The 27,358-nt window shown below is 34.0% G+C and overlaps 3 protein-coding genes across 3 annotated transcripts; all 3 read left to right on the top strand.

The window, feature by feature from the left end:
* Positions 1-2,346: 2,346 nt before the first annotated feature.
* Positions 2,347-2,940, top strand: LOC128041004 (uncharacterized). The gene has a single exon (XM_052630261.1). It carries the CDS (start codon positions 2,347-2,349, stop codon positions 2,938-2,940), a length of 594 nt encoding a protein of 197 aa, XP_052486221.1.
* A 4,165-nt stretch (positions 2,941-7,105) lies between these two features.
* On the top strand, positions 7,106-7,699 carry LOC105766875 (uncharacterized). The gene has a single exon (XM_012586427.1). The coding sequence runs from the start codon at positions 7,106-7,108 to the stop codon at positions 7,697-7,699; it is 594 nt and encodes a 197-aa protein (XP_012441881.1).
* Positions 7,700-10,536: 2,837 nt separating this feature from the next.
* On the top strand, positions 10,537-11,130 carry LOC105770805 (uncharacterized). Its single transcript, XM_052630260.1, has one exon. The coding sequence runs from the start codon at positions 10,537-10,539 to the stop codon at positions 11,128-11,130; it is 594 nt and encodes a 197-aa protein (XP_052486220.1).
* The last annotated feature ends 16,228 nt before the right edge of the window (positions 11,131-27,358 follow it).

Here is a 27,358-nt window from a genome sequence, read left to right as displayed (position 1 = left end):
AACAAATTGAAATCAAACTATCTAAATTGGGCCAGATCTTTCTCATTTTTTTTTTGCAAATGATTTGGTAATCTTTTCAAAAGCGGATTTAAAGTATGTTCGGATCCTTAAAGGAATTCTTCACCGCTTATGTAGTTTCTTTGGCAATCGAGTCAATGCCCAGAAAACCAACATTTTCTTTTTTGAAGGAGTGGGTGATGATCTTAGTAACATGCTGAGTAGTTTACTTGGTTTGAAAAGGTCCCAAGATTTTGAAATGTACTTTGGAGTGCCGTTATTCTATAATAGAGTTTCTAACTCTACATTGCGGTTTGTGGTAGAATAGGTGCGTAGCAAATTGAGTAATTAAGGCGCTAAGTAGCTCTCTATGGCAGGTAGTGTTACTCTTGTTTAGTCTATTCTTCGTTCTTTACCAAATTATTTTATGCAACCAATGTAAATTTTGAAATGTGTTTGCGTGTAGGTTGAACGATCAGCAAGATAATTCATATAGGCCTCGACTAATGGTGGAAGGAGAGTGTCTCTAGTTGATTAAGACCTAATTTTCAACCTCCTACCTATGGAGGTTTAGGTCTAAGATATTTAAAGGATTTGGATGCTTATTGAGTTCTAAAGATACTGCCTTATGGGTTCGAGTTCTTCGATCGAAGTATGGAATGAAAGTGAGGGTGCCTGAAAGTATTGTATATAGAAGGTGTTAAGTCATATGGAGAGAACTTGCTAAGGTACGAGCCATATCGAGAGAGAATTTATATTAGTCTATTTGGGCCGGGAATTTTGTCTACTATTGGTGTTCATCCAATCATGTGCCTTCTCAAATAAATCATACGATTGATTGTTTACTTTGTGACATGGTAACTAAGGATGTGATGTAAAATCTAGAATTGTTTAAAGCTTGGTTTCCAAAGGATATTAATAAAAGAGTTGTGAGTATTCCTCTCACTACCCTTAGGATGGTCTTGATAAAATTAATTGGGTGCACACCTCGGTAGGGTCCGTTTTGGTCAAGAGTGCTTATTGATCGATATTGGAAGGCACATGGAATAGAAAAGACAAAGGGTGGCTAAGGAATTTTCAAGGACCTTAACATGTCTTTTTTTTTCTTATGGCTTGCGTTCGAAGAACATCTTCTAACTATTTGGAACGGATACAGAAAGGCATTGATCATAGTCTGTCTTGTCAGATGTGTCACCATGAAATGAAAGAATTAATTCATGTGGTTAGGGATTTCCTTGCTATAGAAGGGGCTTGGATACAGATTGTGCCTGCAAACCGTCGGCCTGGATTTTGCTCCAATAGTCTTCTAGAAAATAGGGAGACTAATTTATGATCTTCAGTGTGGATGTCTTGTGTGGGGATCTTTTGGTCTAGTTACTTTGGTTTAATAGCTTAGCGCATATGGAAAAATAAGATCCTTTTGTACTTTTAGGGAATAACATGGGGTTTTATTTAAACTATTAAGATTTCCATAAGCTTGGCAAAATAGTACAATTCAACCTATAAGAGTCACTTCTCTAGACATCTCTTATTGATTCTGAACGTCCTTTGGTAGGAAATTTGATGCGTTATATACCGACGGGGCTGTTAGGATGGAAACATGTTTTGCTACTGCCGAGGGTGTTACATGTAAACAAAATGGAGAATAGATCCTTGGATATAACCACTATTTGGGGAGTTGTTCTATTTTTGAAGCTAAAATTTGTAGATACTTGATGGTTTTTCCATTATTTAGAGAAAGGGGTGCAAGAATGTGTCGATACACATGGATTGCTCGGAATTCGTTAAAGCTTTGTAGGTTAGCTGCTTGGCTAGTCCATCCTCAACCTTGATAAGAAGGATTCATTTGTTTTTACAAACTATAGTCCAATGGTAAATCAAGTGTATTTCGAAAGAGAGGAATAAAGTTGTTGAAAGGTTTGCTAAGGTAGCTTCAGATAGGAATATAGAGGTACATGTTTTTGTTAATTTCCCGGAGGAGATGTTAGATGAGTTTTGGTTAGATAAAGTAGTTGAGTTTCCATTTGTCATTATTTAGTAGAGTTGGTTAGTTTTATTTACACGCCAAAAGAAAAGTTGATTGCAACCGAAATTTTCAATAAAAAAAGAAAAAACAATTTAATTGTACAGTGAAACACTTATATTAGTAAATAAATTACTAAATTAGTTTTGTTAACAAAATTTTAAAATAACTTTATTGTTATAATGATAATAATGTATGTTATTGTTGCTAAGACTTATGCAAAAATAGATTTGTTTTACCTTTATAAAAAGTAGTAAAAGAAATTAAAAAATCACAAGATCAAAATTTGTATTTAAAAATATCTTCGTATCATAATCAACAAGATAATGGCTCCTCCAAATCAGTTATGCTTAGTTTTAGTTATTTTCATATCTATGTTTTCGCTTTCCTCTTTGCCAACAAGTGCAATTATTCTAAAGGCTAATGTTTCCCTTCCGGTACTTTCATCGCAACTAGTGGAAAATTTATGCAATGGCAAGGCAGTGGAAAATCGCAAGTTTTGTCTGAAAGCACTTTCCACTCCCAAAATTATTGCGGTAATGGATACAACCCAACTAGGAACCCTCATTATGAAATTAGGAGCAGCAAATGCCAAAGCAACGTTGAATGTATATAATGAAATAATTAAGAAACCAGGTTCTCCTCAGGCTTTGAAAGCTCTTAATTGTTGCGTTGAGGCTTACAAATATGCAATCTTATCATTTGAAATGGTATCTTCAGAATTGGTTGAAGATCCCCAAACCGCAAACTATGATGTAGCTGTTATAGGTCCCGAAATTGGTAATTGTGAAAAGGAATTGATTAACGCAAAGGTTCAAGCACCTCGACTCCTTGTTGGGAATCGATTTATGAAGTATTATGTCTCAATGGGATATGAGATAACATCAACTCTCGAGCTTGAAAATCCAAATGAGTATTAGGCAAAAAATTAAACGAATATGAATAGATTGTAATGTGTGAATTTGTTATCTTGATTGATATAATATAATATTGATGGCATTGGCGTGTTGCCATTATTGTTGCTGTTGAACTTGTCCATGGGCCGGGCCCGGAAAATTTTTTTGGCCCGACTCTTAAGCTCGAGCCCGGCCCAGCCCAAAATATGGGCCTAAAATTTTGCCCAGGCCAGGCCCGGGAAAAAAATAATAAGCCCGAGCCCAGCCCAGCCCGGCCCGATTTTTAATAAACACAAAAAAATATTTTAAAAATAAAAAAATTAAAATAAAAATATTTTTAAAGTATTTTAAAATTAAAATTAAAAAATAAAAATATATATTTATTATATTGAATTGGTAGGCCCGGCCAAAAAGTTGAGCTTGAGAGCCTAGCCCATTTTTAAGCAGGCCTCATTGTTTTGCCCAAGCCCATATTTGGGCCTATATTTTTACCGAACCCTCCCATATTTGGGCGGCCGTCGGGTCGGCCGTCTTGCTTGAACCCATGGACAGGTCTATTACCAACAAGTGCAATTATTCCAAAGCCTAGTGTTTCCCTTCCGATACCTTCATCGCAACTAGTAGAAAAGTAAAGCAATGGCAAGGCAGTTCAAAATTGCAGGTTTTGTCTGAAAGCACTTTCCACTCCCAAAGTTATTGTGGCAATGGATACAACCCAACTAGGAACCCTCATCATGAAATTGGGAGCAGCAAATGCAAAAGCGACATTGATGTATATAATGAAATAATTAAGAAACAAGGTTCTCCTCTGGCTTTGAAAACTCTTAATTGTTGTGTTGAGGATTAAAAATATGCAATCTCATCATTTGAAATGGTATCTTTAGAATTGGTTGCAGATCCCCAAACCGCAAACTATGATGTAGTTGCTATAGGTCCCGAAGTTGCTAATTGTGAAAAGGAATTGATTAACGTAAAGGTTCAAGCACCTCGACTCCTTGCTAGGAATTGATTTATGAAATATTATGTCCCAATGGGATATGAGATAACGTCAACTCTCGAGCTTGAAAATCCAAATGAGTATTAGGCAAAAAAATTAAGGGAATATGTATAGATAATAATGTGTGAATTTTTTTTATCTTGATTGATACAATATAATATTGATGGCATAGGCGTGTTACCATTGTTGGTGCTGCTGAAACTGTGGATTAATTTAAATAATCATTATAAAGTTATAATCATTATAAAGTTATATACTTTTTTTTTCATATTCCATTAAGTTAATGAATTACTAATATTCCAATCTTTAGCTATTCAAAGTGGACTCAGAATCTAACCAAACCCAAATAATATCAACCTTCTTACCTCTTCAATTTATGACCTTTTTGCTAAAATCTGTAATAATTAGACCTATTGTTCTAGGATGAGATTTTTGTAAGAAAGATCTAGGAGTATTTACCGTCTTCCACCCTACTTGTTCCGTACTCCATTTCCATTTATTGCTTTCCTTAATTGCCTTCTCCTTAATGCTTTCTTTCAATTCCTTGCATCCAGAAATACTAGTAAACTTTCCCTTATTATCAAAAGACAAAATCATGGTATCATTACCCCTTAATTGATAAAGCCGTATCCTTTGAAATTTACTTTATTCAACTTCAGGAAAGAATAACGAGTCATTTCTAAAGAAAAGATGGGCAGACAAAGATCATTTAACATTACTAAGAAATTTTACTCTAACCGTGGAAAAAACTGATGTTACTTTGAAGAATTTTGTTTTTCTCAGCAAATGGAAATAAAACCAAGCCTCTGAATCCATTTAGTTCTTTGGTTATTTTTAACAAATTGAAATCAAGCTATCTAAATGGGGCCAGATCTTTCTCATTTGTTATTTGCAAATGATTTGGTAATCTTTTCGAAAACGGACTTAAAGTATGTACAGATCTTTAAAGGAATTTATCACCGCTTATGTAGTTTCTTAGGCCATCGAGTAATGCCCTGAAAACCAACATTTTATTTTCTGAAGGAGTGGGTGATGATCTTAGTAACATGCTAAGTAGTTTACTTGGCTTAGAAAGGGCCCAAGATATTTAAATGTACATGGGAGTGCCGTTATTCAATAACAGAGTTTCTAACTCTACATTGTTGTTTTTGGTAGAATAGGTGCATAGCAAATTGAGTAATTGGGGCGCTAAACAGCTCTCTATGGCAGGTAGTGTTACTCTTGTTTAGTCTATTCTTCTTTCTTTACCAAATTATTTTATGCAACCTATGTAAATTTTGAAATGTGTTTGCGTGTAGATTGAACGATCGGTAAGATAATTCATATGGGTGTCGATTAATGGTGGACTGAGAGTGTCTCTAGTTGATTAAGACTCTAATTGTCAACCTCCTACTTGTGGATGATTAGGTCTAAGGCATTTAAAGGATTTGAATGCTTATTTTTTTTCTAAAATTAGGGTTTAATCAAGTCTCTCAAGATATTGCCTTATGGGTTTGAGTTCTTCGATCGAAGTATGGAATGAAAGTGAGGGTACCTGAAAGTATGGCACGAGGAAGGTGTTAAGCTGTTGGATAGGACTTGCTAAGGTACGACCCATATTGAGAGAGAATTTATATTGGTCTATTTGGACCGGGAATTTTGTCTACTGTTGGTGTTCATCCAATCATGTGCCTTCTCAAATCAATCTTATGATTGATTGTTTACAGTGTGGCATGGTAACTAAGGATGGGATGTGGAATGTAGAACTGTTTAGAGCTTGGTTTCCAAAGGATATTGATAAAAGAGTTGTGAGTATTCCCCTCACCACCCTTAGGCTGGTCCTGCTAAAATCAATTGGGTGCGCATCTAGGTCGGGTCATTTTTGGTCATTAGTGCTTATTGATCGAAAATGGAGGGAATAGAAAAGACAAAGGGTGGCTAAGGAAATTTCAAGGACCTAAACGTGTCTTTTTTTTCTCTTATGCCTTGTGTTTGAACAACATCTTCTAACTATTTGGAACGGATACGGAAGGGCATTGGTTATAGTCCGTCCTGTCAGATGTGTCACCATGAAATGAAAGATTTAATTCATGTGGTGAGGGATTTCCCTGCTGCAAAAGAGGCTTGGATATAGAATGTGCGTGCAAACCGTCGGCCCTGATTCTACCCCAATTGTCTTCTACACTAGATGGAGACTAATTTATGATCTTCAGTGTGGATGTTGCCCCAATTGTCTTGTACACTAGATGGAGACTAATTTATGATCTTCAGTGTGGATGTCGTGTGTGGGGATCTTTTTGTCTAGTTACTTTGGTTTAATAGCTTGACGCATATAGAAAAACAAGAACCTTTTTTACTTTTAGGGAATAATATGGGGTTTTATTTAAGCTATTAAGATTTCCGTAAGCTTGGTAGGAAATTTGATGCGTTATATATCGACAGGGATGTTAGGATGGAAACATGTTTCGCTACTACCGGAGGTGTTACATGTAAACAAAATGGAGAATAGATCCTTGGATAGAATCACTATTTGGGGAGTTGTTCTATTTTTGAAGCTGAAATTTGTGGATACTTGATGGTTTTGGCATTATCTAGAGAAAAGGGTACAAGAACATGTCGATACACATGGATAGCTTGGAATTCATTAAAGCTTTGCAGGTTAGCAGCTTGGCCAATTCGTCCTCAACCTCAATAAGAAGGATTCATTAATTTTTACAAACTGTAGTCCAATAGCAAATGACGTGTATTCCGAGAGACAGGAATAAAGTTGCTGAAAGGCTTGCTAAGGTGGCTTTAGATAGGAATATAGAGGTACAGGGGTTTGTTATTTTCCCTGATGAGATGTTAGATGAATTTGGGTTCGATAAAGTAGTTGATTTTCCGTTTGTAATTATTTAGTAGAGTTGGTTAGTTTTAATTACACACTAAAAGAAACGTTGATTGCAACCAAACTTTTCAATAAAAAGAGAAAAAAACAATATAATGATACCGTCAAATGCTTATATTAGTAAATAAATTGCTAAATTAGTTTTGTTAACAAAATTGTAAAATAACTTTATTATTACAATTGATAATAATGTATGTTATTGTTGCTAAGACTTATCAAAAAATAGATTCGTTTTACCTTTATAAAAAGTAGTAAAAGAAATTAAAAAAAATCACAAGATCAAAATTTGTAATTAAAAATATCTTCGTATCATAATCAACAAGACAATGGCTCCTCCAAATCAGTTATGCTTAGTTTTAGTTATTTTCTTATCTATGTTTTCGCTTTCTTCTTTGCCAACAAGTGCAATTATTCCAAAGGCTAATGTTTCCCTTCCGGTACCTTCATCGCAACTAGTGGAAAATTTATGCAATGGCAAGGCAGTTGAAAATCGCAGGTTTTGTCTGAAAGCACTTTCCACTCCCAAAGTTATTGCGGCAATGGATACAACCCAACTAGGAACCCTCATTATGAAATTAGGAGTAGCAAATGCCAAAGCAACATTGAATGTATATAATGAAATAATTAAAAAACCAGGTTCTCCTCAGGCTTTGAAAGCTCTTAATTGTTGCGTTGAGGCTTACAAATATGCAATCTTATCATTTGAAATGGTATCTTCTGGATTGGTTAAAGATCCCCAAACCGCAAACTATGATGTAGCTGTTATAGGTCCCGAAATTTCTAATTGTGAAAAGGAACTGATTAACGCAAAGGTTCAAGCACCTCGACTCCTTGCTGGGAATCGATTTATGAAATATTATGTCTCAATGGGATATGAGATAACATCAACTCTCGAGCTTGAAAATCCAAATGAGTATTAGGAAAAAGGATAAGGGAATATTTATAGATAATAATGTGTGAATTTGTTATCTTGATTGATGCAATATAATATTGATGGCGTAGGCATATTGCCATTAATGTTGCTGTTGAAACTGTGAATTAATTTAAATAATCATTGTAAAATTATATACATTTTTTCATATTCCATTAAGTTAATGAATTATTAATATTCCAATCTTGAGCTATTCAAAGTGGACTCATAATCTAACCAAACCCAAATAATATGGAAAAACATTACTTGATATTAATTTATTAAAATTACTTTATCGAACTTCAAGAAAGAAAAATGATTCATTTGGAAAGAAAAGATGGGTAGACAAAGATCATTTAACTTGACATTACTAAGATATTTTACTCTATTCGTTGAAAAACATAATGTTACTTTGCAGTATTATGATTTTCTTAGCAAATTGAAATCAAACCAAGCCACCAGATTCATTTAGTTCTTTGGTTATTTTTAACAAATTAAAATCAAACTATCTAAATGGGGCCAGCTCTTTCTCATTTTTTCTTTGCAAATGATTTGGTAATCTTTTCGAAAGCGGACTTAAAGCATGTTCGAATCCTTAAAGGAATTCTTCACCGCTTATGTAGTTTCTTAGGCCATCGATTCAATGCGTAGAAAACCAACATTTTCTTCTCTGAAGGAGTGGGTGATAATCTTAGTAACATGCTAAGTAGTATACTTGGCTTAGAAAGGGCCCAAGATATTGAAATGTACCGGGTAGTGCCGTTATTCTATAACAGATTTTCTAACACTACATTACGGTTTGTGGTAGAATAGGTCCGTGGAAAATTGAGTAATTGGGGCGCTAAGCAACTCTCAATGGCAGGTAGTGTTACTCTTGTTTAGTTTGTTCTTCTTTCTTTACCAAAATTTTTATGCAACCTATGTAAATTTCGAAATGTGTTTGCGTGTATACTGAACGATCGGCAAGATAATTTATATGGGCGTCGAGTAATGGTGGAAGGAGAGTGTCTCTAGTTGATTAAGACTCTAATGGTCAACCTCGTGCTTGTAGAGGATTAGGTCTAAGGGATTTAAAGGTTTTGAATGCTTATTTTTTTTGCTAAAATTGAGGTTTAATCAAATGTATAAGGATACTGCCTTATGGGCTCGAGTTTTTCGATCGAAGAATGGAATGAAAGTGAGTGTGCCTGAAAGTGTTGCCCGAGGAAGGTATTCAGTCGTATGGAGAGGACTTGCTAAGGTACGACCCATATCGAGGGAGAATTTATATTGGTCTATTTGGACCAGGAATTTTGTCTACTGTTGGTGTTCATTCAATCATGTTCCTTCTCAAATCAATCTTATGATTGATTGTTTACTGTGTGACATGGTAACTAAGGATGGGATATGTAATGTAGAACTATTTAGAGCTTGGTTTCCAAAGGATATTGATAAAAGAGTTGTGAGTATTCCCCTCACCACCCTTAGGCTGGTCCTGCTAAAATCAATTGGGTGCGCACCTCGGTAGGGTCATTTTTGGTCAAGAGTGCTTATTGATCTATAATGGAGGGTACATGGAATAGAAAAGACAAAGGGTGGCTAAGGAATTTTCATGGACCTTAACGTGGCTTTTTTTTATGGCTTGTGTTCGAACAACATCTTCTAACTATTTGGAACGGATACGGTAGTGCATTGGTCATAGTCTGTCCTGTCAGATGTGCAACCATGAAATGAAAGATTTAATTGATGTGGTTAGGGTTTTCCCTGCTGTAAAAAAGGCTTGGATACAGATTGTGCCTGCAAACCGTCGGCCCTGATTCTGCTCCAATCTAGATTGAGACTAATTTATGATGTCCAATGTGGATGTCGTGTGTGTGGATCTTTTTCTCTAGTTATTTTTGTTTAAAAGTTTGATGAAAATGGAAAAACAAGAACCTTTTTTACTTTTAGGGAATAACATGTGGTTTTATTTAAACTATTAAGATTTTCAGAAGCTTCGAAAAATAGTACAATTCAGCCTATAAGAGTCACCTCTCTAGACATCTCGTTATTGATTCTGGACGTTCTTTGGTAGGAAATTTGAAGCGTTATATGCCGACGCGACTGTTAGGCTAGAAACATGTTTTGCTACTGCCAGGGGTGTTACATGTAAACAAAATGAAGAATAGATCCGTTGATATAACCACTATTTTGGGAATCGTTCTATTCTTGAAGCTGAAATTTGTGGATACTTGATGGTTTTGGCATTATTTAAAGAGAGGGGTACAAGAATGTGTCGATACACATGGATAGCTTGGAATTCATTAAAGCTTTGCAGGTTAGCTGCTTGGCCAGTTCGTCCTCAACCTTGATAAGAAGGATTCATTTGTTTTTACAAACTATAGTCCAATGGCAAATCAGGTGTATGCAGAGAGAGAAAAGTAAAGTTGCTGAAAGGCTTGCTATGGTGGCTTCAAATAGGAATACAGAGGTGCAGTTGTTTGTTAATTTCCCTGAGGACATGTTAGATGAATTTGGGTTCGATAAAGTAGTTGAGTTTCCATTTGTAATTATTTAGTAGAGTTGGTTAGTTTTATTTACACACTAAAACGAAAAGTTGATTGCAACCGAAATTTTCAACAAAAAGAGAAAAAACAATATAATTGTAGAGTCAAACACTTATATTAGTAACTAAATTACTAAATTAGTTTTGTTAACAAAAGTTTAAAATAACTTTCTTTGTTATAATTGATAATAATGTATGTTATTGTTGCTAAGACTTATCAAAAATAGATTTGTTTACCTTTATAAAAAGTAGTAAAAGAAATTAAAAATGACAAGATCAAAATTTGTAATTAAAAATATCTTCGTATCACAATCAACAAGACAATGGCTCCTCCAAATCAGTTATGCTTAGTTTTAGTTATTTTTTTATCTATCTTTTCGCTTTCTTCTTTGCCAACAAGTGCAATTATTCTAAAGGCTAATGTTTCCCTTCCGGTACCTTCATCGCAACTAGTGGAAAATTTATGCAATGGCAAGGCAGTTGAAAATCGCAGGTTTTGTTTGAAAGCACTTTCCACTCCCAAAATTATTGCGGCAATGGATACAACCCAACTAGGAACCCTCATTATGAAATTAGGAGCAGCAAATGCCAAAGCAACGTTGAATGTATATAATGAAATAATTAAGAAACCAGGTTCTCCTCAGGCTTTGAAAGCTCTTAATTGTTGCGTTGAGGCTTACAAATATGCAATCTTATCTTTTGAAATGGTATCTTCAGAATTGGTTGAAGATCCCCAAACCGCAAACTATGATGTAGCTGTTATAGGTCCCGAAATTGGTAATTGTGAAAAGGAACTGATTAACGCAAAGGTCCAAGCACCTCGACTCCTTGCTGGGAATCGATTTATGAAATATTATGTCTCAATGGGATATGAGATAACATCAACTCTCGAGCTTGAAAATCCAAATGAGTATTAGGCAAAAAATTAAACGAATATGAATAGATTATAATGTGTGAATTTGTTATCTTGATTGATACAATATAGTATCGATGGCATTGGCGTGTTGCCATTATTGTTGCTGTTGAAACTGTGAATTAATTTAAATAAACATTGTAAAATTATATACATTTTTTTCATATTCCATTAAGTTAAAGAATTATTAATATTCCAATTTTTAGCTATTCAATGTGGGCTCAAAATCTAACCAAACCCAAATAATATCAACCTTCAAACCTCTTCCATTTATGACTTTTTGCTAAAATTTATAATTATTACACCTATTATTCTAGGATGAGATTTTTGTAAGAAAGATCTGGGAGTATTTACCGTCTTCCACCCTACTTGTGCCGTACTCCATTTCCATTTATATTTTTCTTTAATTGCCTTCTCCTTAGTGCTTTCGTTCAAATCCTTGCATCCAGAAGTACTAGTGAACTTTCCCTTATTATCAAAAGACCAAATCATGGAATCATTACCTCTTAATTGACAAAGCCTCATCCTTTGAAAATTACTTTATTGAACTTCAAGAAGGAATAATGAGTCATTTGGAAAGAAATGATGGGTAGATAAAGATCATTTAACTTGACATTACTAAGATATTTTACTCTATTCGTGGAAAAAAAACATGATGTTACTCTGCAATATTATGTTTTTCTTAGCAAATTGAAATCAAACCAAGCCGCTGGATCCATGTAGTTCTTTAGTTCATTTTAACAAATTGAAATCAAACTATCTAAAGGAGGCCAGATCTTTCCCATTTGTTATTTGCAAATGATTTGGTAACCTTTTTGAAAGCGGATTTAAAGCATGTTCAGATCCTTAAAGGAATTCTTCACTGCTTATGTAACAGCCCAATTTTTAGTAGTGTCAAAGCAGTGATTTGAGATCACTAAATCCGATGAAAAAGTTAGAAAAAAAATTATTAATTAATAATTATAAGTTAAGCATAATTTTAGAAATATTTTTGAATTAGTGATTTTTGTGATTTACAAGAAATTATTAGGTAAATTGGGTCGAAAATGAGGTATCGAGACCTCGATATGATAAAATGAGCCGTAAATATTTTTATAAATATTTACGGAGTGTCATTAGGGTAGTATTAAAGTTTCATCAAGAAATTTTAATGTTTTGATGGTTAATTGATTAAAAGGACTAAATTACAATAGGGTAAAAGTTAAATAATAGATTAAAGAAAAGTTAAAGGACTAAATAAGTAAATATGCCAAGTCCCATAAATGAGGCGGCATATGCATGATAAAATCTGAGATTTTTTATATTGTAAATTATATTAATTATATTATATTATTATATTTCAAATAAACAAAATTGTTGATAAATGTATGGTGTATATGATGACATGTGGAAAAATAAAATACATACATATTAGTAATGATTACATATTTCCTTATTATTTAAGTAAGTAATATTATATTATTATTTTATTGTTATTATATTAAACTAACTAAATAAAAGAAATAAAAGATGGAAAAGAGAAATGGAAGCAGAATAGGCAAGAAAACAGGGGAGAAAGGAAAGAAAAGGAAAAGGGAAGCAAAGGAAGAAAATTTGGGATTTCAAGATTCCAAGCTCAATTGGTAAGTTAAATTAAGTCCTTTTCTTATAATTTTGAGTTTTGGTATCCTAGAACAAAGTATTATTGGATTTATGTTGAAATTTGGGAAGTTATTATATTTCTAGACATTGATTATGTTGAATAAATGAAAGAATTAGGGGTTAAATTGATTAAATTTCAAGTTAGAAGTTAGTAAAAGGTTGATTTGTAAAATAAATTATAGGCTTTGAATTAATAGGGACTAAATTGAGAGAATTTTGAAATTAGGGATTTATGGTGAAAATGAAGAGTTAAAGTGAATTTATAGTAAGAATTAAGAGAGAATATAGAGTTAGAATCGGAAAATAAAATTAGTATTGATAAGGGATTAAATTGGAATTTGGGTAAAGTTTAGGTATAAAAGGAAATATTTTAATGAAATTGTGTATTAATGATTTTAATTGTTTAATTACGTAGCTAATGTCATGCAAGAGTCATTGTCCAGAAAGGAAAGGAGAAGGTGAACAATGAGTGACTCGAGAAAATTTACAGTTAGTATTACTATAATTCAATTTAATTATTAATTGTTAAAATTTAAATTAATATACATGATAAGCAAATTGAATTAAGTATCATGATTGAATTGAATGATAAATAAATATTGATATTGAATTTATTAATAGCAATTGTTGAAATTTGAATAATATGTTTAGTAAATAAAAATAAGGTGAATATCGATATTGAATTAAATGATATTGAATTGTATGTGAATTGAATGAAATTAAAATGAAGTATGAATATGTATGAGCAATTGATGGTATACTGATTGGAAGGTGAAAAATGTATTGAATATGAGCAATTGATGGTATACTGATTGGAAGGTGAAAAATGTATTGAATTAAATTGTGATTAAATTGGAATTGAAAGTATGAGAAAATGATTGAATTGAAATGTGATTCGAATACCCTATTAACTTATCGGACTAGATTGGATACAAATGGCATGCCATAGGATTTGTGATGTGATGAGGAGATTTGTAGCTCGGCCGAGAAGATGATTATGTTATTATATGCTTCGGTTTATCCGAAGAGGCATTTAATGTCTTATTGGTGTGTTTGGGAGGATATGATATATTGGTGTGTTATGGAGGATTTATATTTATTTCGGGTGTGTTTTGGTTGGATATTCTTGTGTGTTGGGTGGAATCCGCGTATCTGTCAGAGTCCGAGTCAAGTTAATAGGGGCAAATGAATAATTTTGATAATATAAATTTTATTGAATGATCTTGAATATGAATCGAAAAGAGATATTAAATTGAGATATAGAAAATGAAATGTATAAACCATGGGTTCAAGAAATAGATAATGATATAGTTCATGAAGTGGAGATAATGTAAAAAAAAAAATCTAAGTGAATAAAAACAAATTAAAATAGCTATTGTTGAGAAATGAGAAGTGAAAATAAAATGATTTGAAATAGTGAAATAATATGTGAATTTAATTGAATACAAGTTATTGAAATTTATTTATGAATTTAATGAATAAATTGAGTGTTAAAAGATTTTAGTGTAAATTGATTGTAATGAACAAATCGAATTAAAAGATAGTTATTATTATTGTTGTTGTTGTTGAAACAAGTTGATTTAATGTATTAAATGTTTATTGAAAAATTAATGGTATAAATTGAATTAAGAAATAGTGTATGAGTTAATTTGAATACAAATTTATAAAATTAGTTATTATAATTGTTGTTGTTGAAATATCCAATAAAATTTAGATAGTGAAATAAGGTATGAATACAATTAAGTATAAGATTGAAATATTGCTTATTATTATTAATTATCAAGTTAATTTAAAGTACGAGATAATTAATGAATAATTGTAGACATAAATTTAAATGTGTATAATTTATCGATTAATGTTATTAATTTGAATTATGGTAATACCATTGAGTATTCCTATACTCGATGCACGATTGTTTCGTCATGTGAGTTAGTAGAAAGTCAGTGTCCGGTCCAGCATCCAGAGTAATCCCGACCTCAGAGAAATTTTAGTGATGTACCTTTGTTTGATAATGTGGCATGTACCTAGGTGATGTATAGGTTAAGTATAAAAGTTTTGTTATTACGGTTGTAGAATGATGTTTAAACTAGTTATAAGTTATCTGATATATCCGGTAATGCTCCGTAACCCTGTTCCGGCGACGGTTTAGGGTTAAGGGGTGTTACAGCTTATGTACTTTCTTAGGCCATCAAGTCAATGCCCAGAAAACCAACATTTTCTTTTCAGAAGGAGTGGGTGATGATCTTAGTAACATGGTAAGTAGTTTACTTGGTTTGAAAAGCGCCCAAGATATCGAAATGTACTTTGGAGTGCCGTTATTCTATAACAGAGTTTCTAACTCTACGTTGCGGTTTGTGGCAGAATAGGTGCGTAGCAAATTGAGTAATTAGGGCGCTAAGTAGCTCCCTATGACAGGTAGTGTTACTCTTGTTTAGTCTGTTATTTATTCTTTACCAAATTATTTTATCAACCAATGTAAATTTTCAATTGTGTTAGCGTGTAGGTTGAACGATCGGCAAGATAATTCATATGGGTCTCGACTAATGGTGGAAGGAGAGTGTCTCTAGTTGACTAAGACCTAATTTTTTTGCAAAAATTGGGGATTAATCAAGTCTCGAAGGATACTGACTTAAGGGTTCGTGTTATTCGATCGAAGTATGGAATGGAAGTGAGGGTGCCTGAAAGTATTTCCTGAGGAAGGTATAAAGCCGTATGGAGAGGACATGCTAAGGAACGGCCCATATCGAGAGAGAATTTATATTGGTCTATTTGGACCAGCAATTTTGTCTACTGTTGGTGTTCAATCAATCTTCTGCCTTCTCAAATCAATCTTATGATTGATTGTTTACAGTGTGACATGGTAACTAAGGATGGGATGTGGAATCTAGAACTGTTTAGAGCTCGGTTTCCAAAGGATATTGATAAAAGAGTTGTGAGTATTCCCCTCACCACCCTTAGGTTGGTCCTGATAAAATCAATTGGGTTCGCACCTCAGTAGGGTCATTTTTGGTTAAGAGTGCTTATTGATCTAGAATCGAGGGTACATGGCATAGAAAAGACAAAGGGTGGCTAAGGAATTTTCAAGGACCTTAACGTGCCTTTTTTTTATGGCTTGTGTTCAAACAACATCTTCTAACTATTTGGAACATATACGGAAGGGCATTGGTCATATGTGTCACTATGAAATGAAAGATTTAATTCATGTGGTTAGGGATTTCCATTTGTAAAGAGGCTTAGATCTGATTGTCTTTGGCAAACCGTCATTACGATTCTGCTCCAATCTAGATCGAGACTAATTTATGATCTCCAGTGTGGATGTCGTGTGTGTGGATCTTTTGGTTTAGTTATTTTGGTTTAATAGCTTGACGATATGGAAAAACAAGAACCTTTTTACTTTTAGGGAATAACATGTGGTTTTATTTAAACTATTAAGATTTTCGAAGCTTGAAAAATAGTACAATTCACCTATAAGAGTCACCTCTCTAGACATCTCATTATTGATTCTGGATGTTCTTTGGTAGGAAATTTGAAACGATAGATGCCGACGCTACTGTTAGGCTGGAAACATGTTTTGCTACTGCCGGGGGTGATACATGTAAACAAAATAAAGAGTAGATTTGTTGATATAACCACTATTTGGGAGTCGTTCTATTCTTGAAGCTGAAATTTGTGGATACTTGATGGTTTTGGCATTATTTAAAGAGAGGGTACAAGAATGTGTCGATACACATGGATAGCTTGAATTCATTAAAACTTTGCGAGTTAGTTGCTTGGCGATTCGTCCTCAACCTTGATAAGAAGGATTCATTTGTTTTTACAAACTATAGTCCAATGGCAAATCAAGTGTATGAAGAGAGAGGAATAAAGTTCTTTGAAAGGCTTGCTATGGTGGCTTCAAATAGGAATACAGAGGTGCATTTGTTTGTTAATTTCCCGAGGACATGTTAGATGAATTTGGGTTTGATAAAGTAGTTGAGTTTCAAATTGTAATTATTTAGTAGAGTTGGTTAATTTTATTTATACACCAAAAGAAAAGTTGATTACAACTGTAATTTTCAACAAAAAGAAAAAAACAATATAATTGTACATCCAAACACTTATATTAGTAAATAAATTACTAAATTAGTTTTGTTAACAAAAGTTTAAAATAACTTTATTGTTATAATTGATAATAATGTATATTCTTGTTGCTAAGACTTATCAAAAATAGATTCGCCTTACCTTTATAAAAAGTAGTAAAAGAAATTAAAAAAATCACAAGATCAAAATTTGTAATTAAAAATATCTTCGTATCATAATCAACAAGACAATGGCTCCTCCAAATCAGTTATGCTTAGTTTTAGTTATTTTCTTATCTATCTTTTCGCTTTCTTCTTTGCCAACAAATGCAATTATTCCAAAGGCTAATGTTTCCCTTCCGGTACCTTCATCGCAACTAGTGGAAAATTTATGCAATGGCAAGGCAGTTGAAAATCGCAGGTTTTGTCTGAAAGCACTTTCCACTCCCAAAATTATTGCGGCAATGGATACAACCCAACTAGGAACCCTTATTATGAAATTAGGAGCAGCCAATGCCAAAGCAACGTTGAATGTATGTAATGAAATAATTAAGAAACCAGGTTCTCCTCAAGCTTTGAAAGCTCTTAATTGTTGCGTTGAGGCTTACAAATATGCAATCTAATAATTTGAATTGGTATCTTGAAAATTGGTTGAAGATCCCCAAACCGCAAACAATGATGTAGCTGTTATAGGTCCCGATATTGCTAATTGTGAAAAGGAACTGATTAACGCAAAGGTTCAAGCACCTCGACTCCTTGCTGGGAATCGATTTATGAAATATTATGTCTCAATGGGATATGAGATAACATCAACTCTCGAGCTTGAAAATCCAAATGAGTATTAGGATAAAAATTAAACGAATATGAATAGATTATAATATGTGAATTTGTTATCTTGATTGATACAATATAATATTGATGGCAATGGCGTGTTGCCATTATTGTTGCTGTTGAAACTGTGACTTAATTTAAATAATCATTGTAAAATTATATACATTTTTTTTCATATTCCATTAAGTTAAAGAATTATTAATATTCCAATCTTTAGCTTTTCAATGTGGACTCGAATCTAACCAAACCCAAATAATATCAAACTTCTAACCCTTCCATTTATGACCTTTTGCTAAAATTTATGATATTTACATCTATTATTCTAAGATGAGATTTTGTAAGAAAGATCGGGAGTATTTACCGTCTTCCACCCTACTTGTGCGTACTCCATTTCCATTTATTTGTTTCCTTAATTTCCTTCTCCTTAATGCTTTCTTTCAATTCCTTGCATCCGAAGTACTAGTGAACTTTCCTTATTATCAAAAGACCAAATCATGGAATCATTACCTCTTAATTGACAAAGCCTTATCCTTTGAAAATTACTTTATTGAACTTCAAGAAACAATAATTAGTCATCTGGAAAGAAAAGATGGGCAGGCAAATATCATTTAACTTGACATTACTAAGATATTTTACTCTATTCGGGGATAAAAAACATGATGTTACTTTGCAGTATTATGTCTTTCTTAGCAAATTGAAATCAAACCAACCCACTAAATCCATGTAATTCTTTAGTTCATTTTAACAAATTGAAATCAAACTATATAAAGGAGGCCAGATCTTTCTCATTTGTTCTTTGCAAATGATTTGGTAATCCTTTTGAAAGCGGACTTAAAGCATGTTCCGATCCTTAAAGGAATTCTTCACTGCTTATGTACTTTCTTAGGCCATCAAGTCAATACCCAGAAAACCAACATTTTCTTTTCTGAAGGAGTGGGTGATAATCTTAGTAACATGGTAAGTAGTTTACTTGGTTTGAAAAGGGCCCAAGATATTGAAATGTACTTTGGAGTGCCGTTATTCTATATCAGAGTTTCTAACTCTACGTTGCGGTTTGTGGCAGAATAGGTGCATAGCAAATTGAGTAATTAGGGCGCTAAGTAGCTCTCTATGACAGGTAGTGTTACTCTTGTTTATTATGTTATTCTTTCTTTACCAAATTATTTTATGCAACCAATGTAAATTTTCAATTGTGTTCGCATGTAGGTTGAACGATCGGCAAGTTAATTTGTGTGGGTCTCGACTAATGGTGGAAGGAGAGTGTCACTAGTTGACTAAGACCTAATTTTCAACCTCCTACCTGTGGAGGATTAGTTCTAAGATATTTAAATGATTTGAATGCTTATTTTTTTTGCTAAACTCAAGTGTCTAAGGATATAGCCTTAAGGGTTCGTGTTATTCGGTCGAAGTATTGAATGAAAGTGAGGGTGCCTGAAAGTATTGCCCAAGGAAGGTATTCAGCCGTATGGAGAGGACTTCCTCAGGGACGACCCATATCGAGAGAGAATTTATATTGGTCTATATGGACCAGGAATTTTGTCTACTGTTGGTGTTCATTCAATCATGTGACTTCTCAAATGAATCTTATGATTGATTGTTTACAGTGTGACATGGACAAAGGATGGGATGTGGAATCTAGAACTGTTTAGAGCTCGGTTTCCAAAGGATATTGATAAAAGAGTTGTGAGTATTCCCCTCACCACCCTTAGGCTGGTCCTAATAAAATCAGTTGGGTGCGCACCTCGGTAGGGTCATTTTTGGTCAAGAGTGCTTATTGATCTAGAATCGAAGGTACATGGCATAGGAAAGACAAAGGGTGGCTAAGGAATTTTCAAGGACCTTAACGTGCCTTTTTTTTAATGGCTTGTGTTCTAACAACATCTTCTAACTATTTGGAACAGATACAGAAGGGCATTGGTCATATGTGTCACTACGAAATGAAAGATTTAATTCATGTGGTTAGGGACTTCCCTGCTGTAAAAGAGGCTTGGGTACAGATTGTGCCTGCAAACCGTCGGCCCTGATTCTGCTCCAATCTAGATGGAGACTATTTTATGATCTCCAGTGTGGATGTCGTGTGTGTGGATCTTTTTGTGTAGTTATTTTGGTTTAATAGCTTGGCGCATAAGGAAAAACGAGAACCTTTTTTACTTTTAGGGAATAACATGGGGTTTTATTTAAACTATTAAGATATTTAGAAGCTTGGCAAAACAGTACAATTCAGCCTATAAGAGTCACCTCTCTAGACATCTCGTTATTGATTCTGAACGTTCTTTGGTAGGAAATTTGAAGCGTTATATGCCGACGAGACTGTTAGGTTGGAAACATGTTTTGCTACTACCGGGGCTGTTACATGTAAACAAAATGAAGAATAGATCCTTCGATGTAACCACTATTTGGGGAGTTGTTCTAGTTTTGAAGCTGAAATTTGTGGATACTTGATGGTTTTGGCATTATTTAGAGAGAGGGGTACAAGAATGTGTCGATACACATGGATAGCTTGGAATTCATTAAAGCTTTGCAGGTTAGCTGCTTGGCCAGTTCGTCCTCAACCTTGATAAGAAGGATTCATTTGTATTTACAAAATATAGTCCAATGGCAAATCAAGTGTATTTCGAGAGAGAGGAATAAAGTAGCTGAAAGGCTTGCTATGGTGGCTTCAAATAGGAATACAGAGGTGCAGGTGTTTGTTAATTTCCCTGAGGAGATGTTAGATGAACTTGGGTTTGATAAAGTAGTTTAGTTTCCATTTGCAATTATTTAGCATAGTTGGTTAGTTTTATTTACACACCAAAAAGAAAAGTTGATTCCAACCGAAATTTTCAACAAAAAGAGAAAAAAACAATATAATTGTATAGTCAAACACTTATATTAGTAAATAAATTAGTAAATTAGTTTTGTTAACAAAAGTTTAAAATAACTTTATTGTTATAATTGATAATAATATATGTTATTGTTGCTAAGACTTATCAAAAAATAGATTCGTTTTACCTTTATAAAAAGTATTAAAAGAAATTAAAAAATCACAAGATCAAAATTTGTAATTAAAAATATCTTCGTATCATAATCAACAAGACAATGGCTCCTCCAAATCAGTTAGGCTTAGTTTTAGTTATTTTCTTATCTATCTTTTCGCTTTCTTCTTTGCCAACAAATGCAATTATTACAAAGGCTAATGTTTCCCTTCCGGTACCTTCATCGCAACTAGTGGAAAATTTATGCAATGGCAAGGCAGTGGAAAACTGCAGGTTTTGCCTAAAAGCACTTTCCACTCCCAAAATTATTGCGGCAATGGATACAACCCAACTAGGAACCCTCATTATGAAATTAGGAGCAGCAAGCCAAAGCAACGTTGAATGTATATAATGAAATAATTAAGAAACCAGGTTCTCCTCAGGCTTTGAAAGCTCTTAATTGTTGCGTTGAGGTTTACAAATATGCATGCTTATCATTTGAAATGGTATCTTCAGAGTTGGTTGAAGATCCCCAAACCGCAAACTATGATGTAGCTGTTATAGGTCCCGAAATTGCTAATTGTGAAAAAGAACTGATTAACGCAAAGGTCCAAGCACCTCGACTCCTTGCCGGGAATCGATTTATGAAATATTATGTCTCAATGGGATATGAGATAACATCAACTCTCGAGCTTGAAAATCCAAATGAGTATTAGGCAAAAAATTAAACGAATATGAATAGATTATAATGTGTGAATTTGTTTTCTTGACGGAGACGATATAGTATTGATGGCATTGGCGTGTTGCCATTATTGTTGCTGTTGAAACTGTGAATTAATATAAATAATCATTGTAAAATTATATACATTTTTTTCATATTCCATTAAGTTAATGAATTATTAATATTCCAATCTTTAGCTATTCAAAGTGGACTCAAAATCTAACCAAACCCAAATAATATCAACCTTCTAACCTATTCCATTTATGACCTTTTTGCTGAAATTTGTAATAATTACACCTATTATTCTAGGATGAGATTTTTGTAAGAAAGATCGGCAAGATTTACCGTCTTCCACCCTACTTGTCTTGTACTCCATTTCCATTTATTTGTTTCCTTAATTGCCTTCTCCTTAATGCTTTCTTTCAATTCCTTGCATCTAGAAGTACTAGTGAACTTTCCCTTATTATCAAAAGACCAAATCATGGAATCATTACCTCTTAATTGACAAAGCCCCATCCTTTGAAAATTACTTTATTGAACTTCAAGAAAGAATAATGAGCCATTTGGAAAGAAAAGATGGGCAAGCGAAGATCATTTAACTTTACATTACTAACATATTTTACTCTATTCGTGGAAAAAAACATGATGTTACATTGCAGTATTATGTTTTTCTTAGCAAATTGAAATCAAACCAAGCCACTGGATCCATGCAGTTCTTTAGTTCATTTTAACAAATTGAAATCAAACTATCTAAAGGAGGCTAGATCTTTCTCATTTGTTCTATATCAGAGTTTCTAAGTCTACATTGCGGTGTGTGGCAGAATAGGTGCATAGCAAATTGAGTAATTAGGGCGCTAAGTAGCTCTCTATGACAGGTAGTGTTACTCTTGTTTATTATGTTATTCTTTCTTTACAAAATTATTTTATGCAACCAATGTAAATTTTGAATTGTGTTTGCATGTAGGTTGAACGATCGGCAACTAATTTGTGTGGGTCTCGACTAATGGTGGAAGGAGAGTGTCACTAGTTGACTAAGACCTAATTTACCACCTCCTACCTGTGGAGGATTAGTTCTAAGATATTTAAATGATTTGAATGCTTATTTTTTTGCTAAAATCAAGTGTCTAAGGATACAGCCTTAAGGGTTCGTGTTATTTGATCGAAGTATTGAATGAAAGTGAGGGTGCCTGAAAGTATTGCCCGAGGAAGGTATTCAACCGTATGGAGAGGACTTCCTCAAAGACGACCCATATCGAGAGAGAATTTATATTGGTCTATATGGACCAGGAATTTTGTCTACTGTTGGTGTTCATTCAATCATGTGACTTCTCAAATGAATCTTATGATTGATTGTTTACAGTGTGACATGGACAAAGGATGGGATGTGGAATCTAGAACTGTTTAGAGCTCGGTTTCCAAAAGATATTGATAAAAGAGTTGTGAGTATTCCCCTCACCACCCTTAGGCTGGTCCTGATAAAATCAATTGGGTGCGCACCTCGGTAGGGTCATTTTTGGTCAAGAGTGCTTATTGATCTAGAATGGAAGGTACATGGCATAGGAAAGACAAAGGGTGGCTAAGGAATTTTCAAGGACCTTAACGTGCCGTTTTTTTAATGGCTTGTGTTCTAACAACATCTTCTAACTATTTGGAATAGATATAGAAGGGCATTGGTCATATGTGTCACTACGAAATGAAAGATTTAATTCATGTGGTTAGGGACTTCCCTGCTGTAAAAGAGGCTTGGAGTGCAGATGTGCACGCAAACCGTCGACCACGATTACGCTCGATCTAGATGGAGACTATTTTATGATCTCCAGTGTGGATGTCGTGTGTGTGGATCTTTTTGTCTAGTTATTTTGGTTTAATAGCTTGGCGCATATGGAAAAACGAGAACCTTTTTTACTTTTAGGGAATAACATGGGGTTTTATTTAAACTATTAAGATATTTAGAAGCTTGGCAAAACAGTACAATTCAGCCTATAAGAGTCACCTCTCTAGACATCTCGTTATTGATTCTGAACGTTCTTTGGTAGGAAATTTGAAGCGTTATATGCCGACGAGACTGTTAGGATGGAAACATGTTTTGCTACTGCCGGGGCTGTTACATGTAAACAAAATGAAGAATAGATCCTTCGATGTAACCACTATTTGGGGAGTTGTTCTAGTTTTGAAGCTGAAATTTGTGGATACTTGATGGTTTTGGCATTATTTAGAGAGAGGGGTACAAGAATGTGTCGATACACATGGATAGCTTGGAATTCATTAAAGCTTTGCAGGTTAGCTGCTTGGCCAGTTCGTCCTCAACCTTGATAAGAAGGATTCATTTGTTTTTACAAAATATAGTCCAATGGCAAATCAAGTGTATTTGAGAGAGAGGAATAAAGTAGTGAAAGGCTTGCTATGGTGGCTTCAAATAGGAATACAGAGGTGCAGGTGTTTGTTAATTTCCCTGAGGAGATGTTAGATGAACTTGGGTTTGATAAAGTAGTTTAGTTTCCATTTGCAATTACTTAGCATAGTTGGTTAGTTTTATTTACACACCAAAAGAAAAGTTGATTCCAACCAAAATTTTCAACAAAAGTGAAAAAACAATATAATTATGCAGTCAAACACTTATATTAGTAAATAAATTAGTAAATTAGTTTTGTTAACAAAAGTTTAAAATAACTTTATTGTTATAATTGATAATAATGTATGTTATTGTTGCTAAGACTTATCAAAAATAGATTCGTTTTACCTTTATAAAAAGTATTAAAAGAAATTAAAAATCACAAGATCAAAATTTGTAATTAAAAATATCTTGATATCATAATCAACAAGACAATGGCTCCTCCAAATCGGTTATGCTTAGTTTTAGTTATTTTCTTATCTATCTTTTCGCTTTCTTCTTTGCCAACAAATGCAATTATTCCAAAGGCTAATGTTTCCCTTCCGGTACCTTCATTGCAACTAGTGGAAAATTTATGCAATGGCAAGGCAGTGGAAAACCGCAGGTTTTACCTGAAAGCACTTTCCACTCCCAAAATTATTGCGGCAATGGATACAACCCAACTAGGAACCCTCATTATGAAATTAGGAGCAGCAAATGCCAAAGCAACGTTGAATGTATATAATGAAATAATTAAGAAACCAGGTTCTCCTCAGGCTTTGAAAGCTCTTAATTGTTGCGTTGAGGTTTACAAATATGCATGCTTATCATTTGAAATGGTATCTTCAGAGTTGGTTGAAGATCCCCAAACCGCAAACTATGATGTAGCTGTTATAGGTCCCGAAATTGCTAATTGTGAAAAAGAACTGATTAACGCAAAGGTTTAATTCATGTGGTTAGGGATTTCCCTGCTGTAAAAGAGGCTTGGTTATGGATTGTGCCTGCAAACCCTCGGCCCGATTACGCTTTCGAATCTAGATGGAGACTATATTATGATCTCCGGTGTGGATGTCGGTGTGTGTGGATCTTTTGTCTAGTTATTTTGGTTTAATAGCTTGACGATATGGAAAAAGAAGAACCTTTTTACTTTTAGGGAATAAAATGGGGTTTTATTTAAACTATTAAGATATTTAGAAGGTTGGCAAAATAGTACAATTCACCTATAAGAACCTGTTCCATGACGGTTTAGGGTTAAGGGTGTTCTGACTTATGTACTTTCTTAGGCCATCAAGTCAATGCCGGAAAACCAACATTTTCTTTTCGGAAGGAGTGGGTGATGATCTTAGTAACATGGTAAGTAGTTTACTTGGTTTGAAAAGCGCCCAAGATATCGAAATGTACTTTGAGTGCCGTTATTCTATAATGAGTTTCTAACTCTCGTTGCGGTTTGTGGCGAGAATAGGTGCGTAGTAAATTGAGTAATTAGGGCGCTAAGTAGCTCCCTATGATGGGTAGTGTTACTCTTGTTTAGTCATTATTTATTCTTTACCAAATTATTTTATCAACCAATGTAAATTTTCAATTGTGTTAGCGTGTAGGTTGAGCGATCGGCAAGATAATTCATATGGGTCTCGACTAATGGTGGAAGGAGAGTGTCTCTAGTTGACTAAGACCTAATTTTTTGCAAAATTGGGGATTAATCAAGTCTCGAAGGATCTTGACTTAAGGGTTCGTGTTATTCGATCGAAGTATGGAATGGAAGTGAGGGTGCACGAAAGTATTTCTCGAGGAAGGTATAAAGCCGTATGGAGAGGACATGCTAAGGAACGCCCATATCGAGAGAGAATTTATATTGGTCTATTTGGACCACAATTTTGTCTACTGTTGGTGTTCAATCAATCTTCTGCCTTCTCAAATCAATCTTATGATTGATTGTTTACAGTGTGACATGGTAACTAAGGATGGGATGTGGAATCTAGAACTGTTTAGAGCTCGGTTTCCAAAGGATATTGATAAAAGAGTTGTGAGTATTCCCCTCACCACCCTTAGGTTGGTCCTGATAAAATCAATTGGGTTCGCACCTCAGTAGGGTCATTTTTGGTTAAGAGTGCTTATTGATCTAGAATCGAGGGTACATGGCATAGAAAAGACAAAGGGTGGCTAAGGAATTTTCAAGGACCTTAACGTGCCTTTTTTTTATGGCTTGTGTTCAAACAACATCTTCTAACTATTTGGAACATATACGGAAGGGCATTGGTCATATGTGTCACTATGAAATGAAAGATTTAATTCATGTGGTTAGGGATTTCCCAGCTGTAAAAGAGGCTTAGATACAGATTGTGCTGGCAAACCGTCGGCCCTGATTCTGCTCCAATCTAGATCGAGACTAATTTATGATCTCCAGTGTGGATGTCGTGTGTGTGGATCTTTTGGTTTAGTTATTTTGGTTTAATAGCTTGACGCATATGGAAAAACAAGAACCTTTTTTACTTTTAGGGAATAACATGTGGTTTTATTTAAACTATTAAGATTTTCAGAAGCTTCGAAAAATAGTACAATTCAGCCTATAAGAGTCACCTCTCTAGACATCTCATTATTGATTCTGGATGTTCTTTGGTAGGAAATTTGAAACGATAGATGCCGACGCTACTGTTAGGCTGGAAACATGTTTTGCTACTGCCGGGGGTGATACATGTAAACAAAATAAAGAGTAGATTTGTTGATATAACCACTATTTGGGGAGTCGTTCTATTCTTGAAGCTGAAATTTGTGGATACTTGATGGTTTTGGCATTATTTAAAGAGAGGGGTACAAGAATGTGTCGATACACATGGATAGCTTGGAATTCATTAAAACTTTGCAGGTTAGCTGCTTGGCCAGTTCGTCCTCAACCTTGATAAGAAGGATTCATTTGTTTTTTACAAACTATAGTCCAATGGCAAATCAAGTGTATGAAGAGAGAGAGGAATAAAGTTGCTGAAAGGCTTGCTATGGTGGCTTCAAATAGGAATACAGAGGTGCAGCTGTTTGTTAATTTCCCTGAGGACATGTTAGATGAATTTGGGTTTGATAAAGTAGTTGAGTTTCAAATTGTAATTATTTAGTAGAGTTGGTTAATTTTATTTATACACCAAAGAAAAGTTGATTACAAGCTGTAATTTTCAACAAAAGAGAAAAAACAATATAATTGTACATCCAAACACTTATATTAGTAAATAAATTACTAAATTAGTTTTGTTAACAAAAGTTTAAAATAACTTTATTGTTATAATTGATAATAATGTATGTTACTGTTGCTAAGACTTATCAAAAAATAGATTCGCCTTACCTTTATAAAAAGTAGTAAAAGAAATTAAAAAAATCACAAGATCAAAATTTGTAATTAAAAATATCTTCGTATCATAATCAACAAGACAATGGCTCCTCCAAATCAGTTATGCTTAGTTTTAGTTATTTTCTTATCTATCTTTTCGCTTTCTTCTTTGCCAACAAATGCAATTATTCCAAAGGCTAATGTTTCCCTTCCGGTACCTTCATCGCAACTAGTGGAAAATTTATGCAATGGCAAGCGTTGAAAATCGCAGTTTTGTCCTGAAAGCACTTTCCACTCCCAAAATTATTGCGCAATGGATACAACCCAACTAGGAACCCTTATT

This window comes from Gossypium raimondii, chromosome 5 (genome assembly GCF_025698545.1).
Source record: "Gossypium raimondii isolate GPD5lz chromosome 5, ASM2569854v1, whole genome shotgun sequence".
Lineage (NCBI taxonomy): Eukaryota > Viridiplantae > Streptophyta > Magnoliopsida > Malvales > Malvaceae > Gossypium > Gossypium raimondii.
This window is presented reverse-complemented; position numbering and strand designations above follow the sequence as displayed.

What these genes read in the sequence shown, in the direction of transcription:
- LOC105770805 (XM_052630260.1), top strand. Translation starts at nt 10,537, where the DNA reads ATGGCTCCTCCAAATCAGTTATGCTTAGTTTTAGTTATTTTTTTATCT.
- LOC128041004 (XM_052630261.1), top strand. Translation starts at nt 2,347, where the DNA reads ATGGCTCCTCCAAATCAGTTATGCTTAGTTTTAGTTATTTTCATATCT.
- LOC105766875 (XM_012586427.1), top strand. Translation starts at nt 7,106, where the DNA reads ATGGCTCCTCCAAATCAGTTATGCTTAGTTTTAGTTATTTTCTTATCT.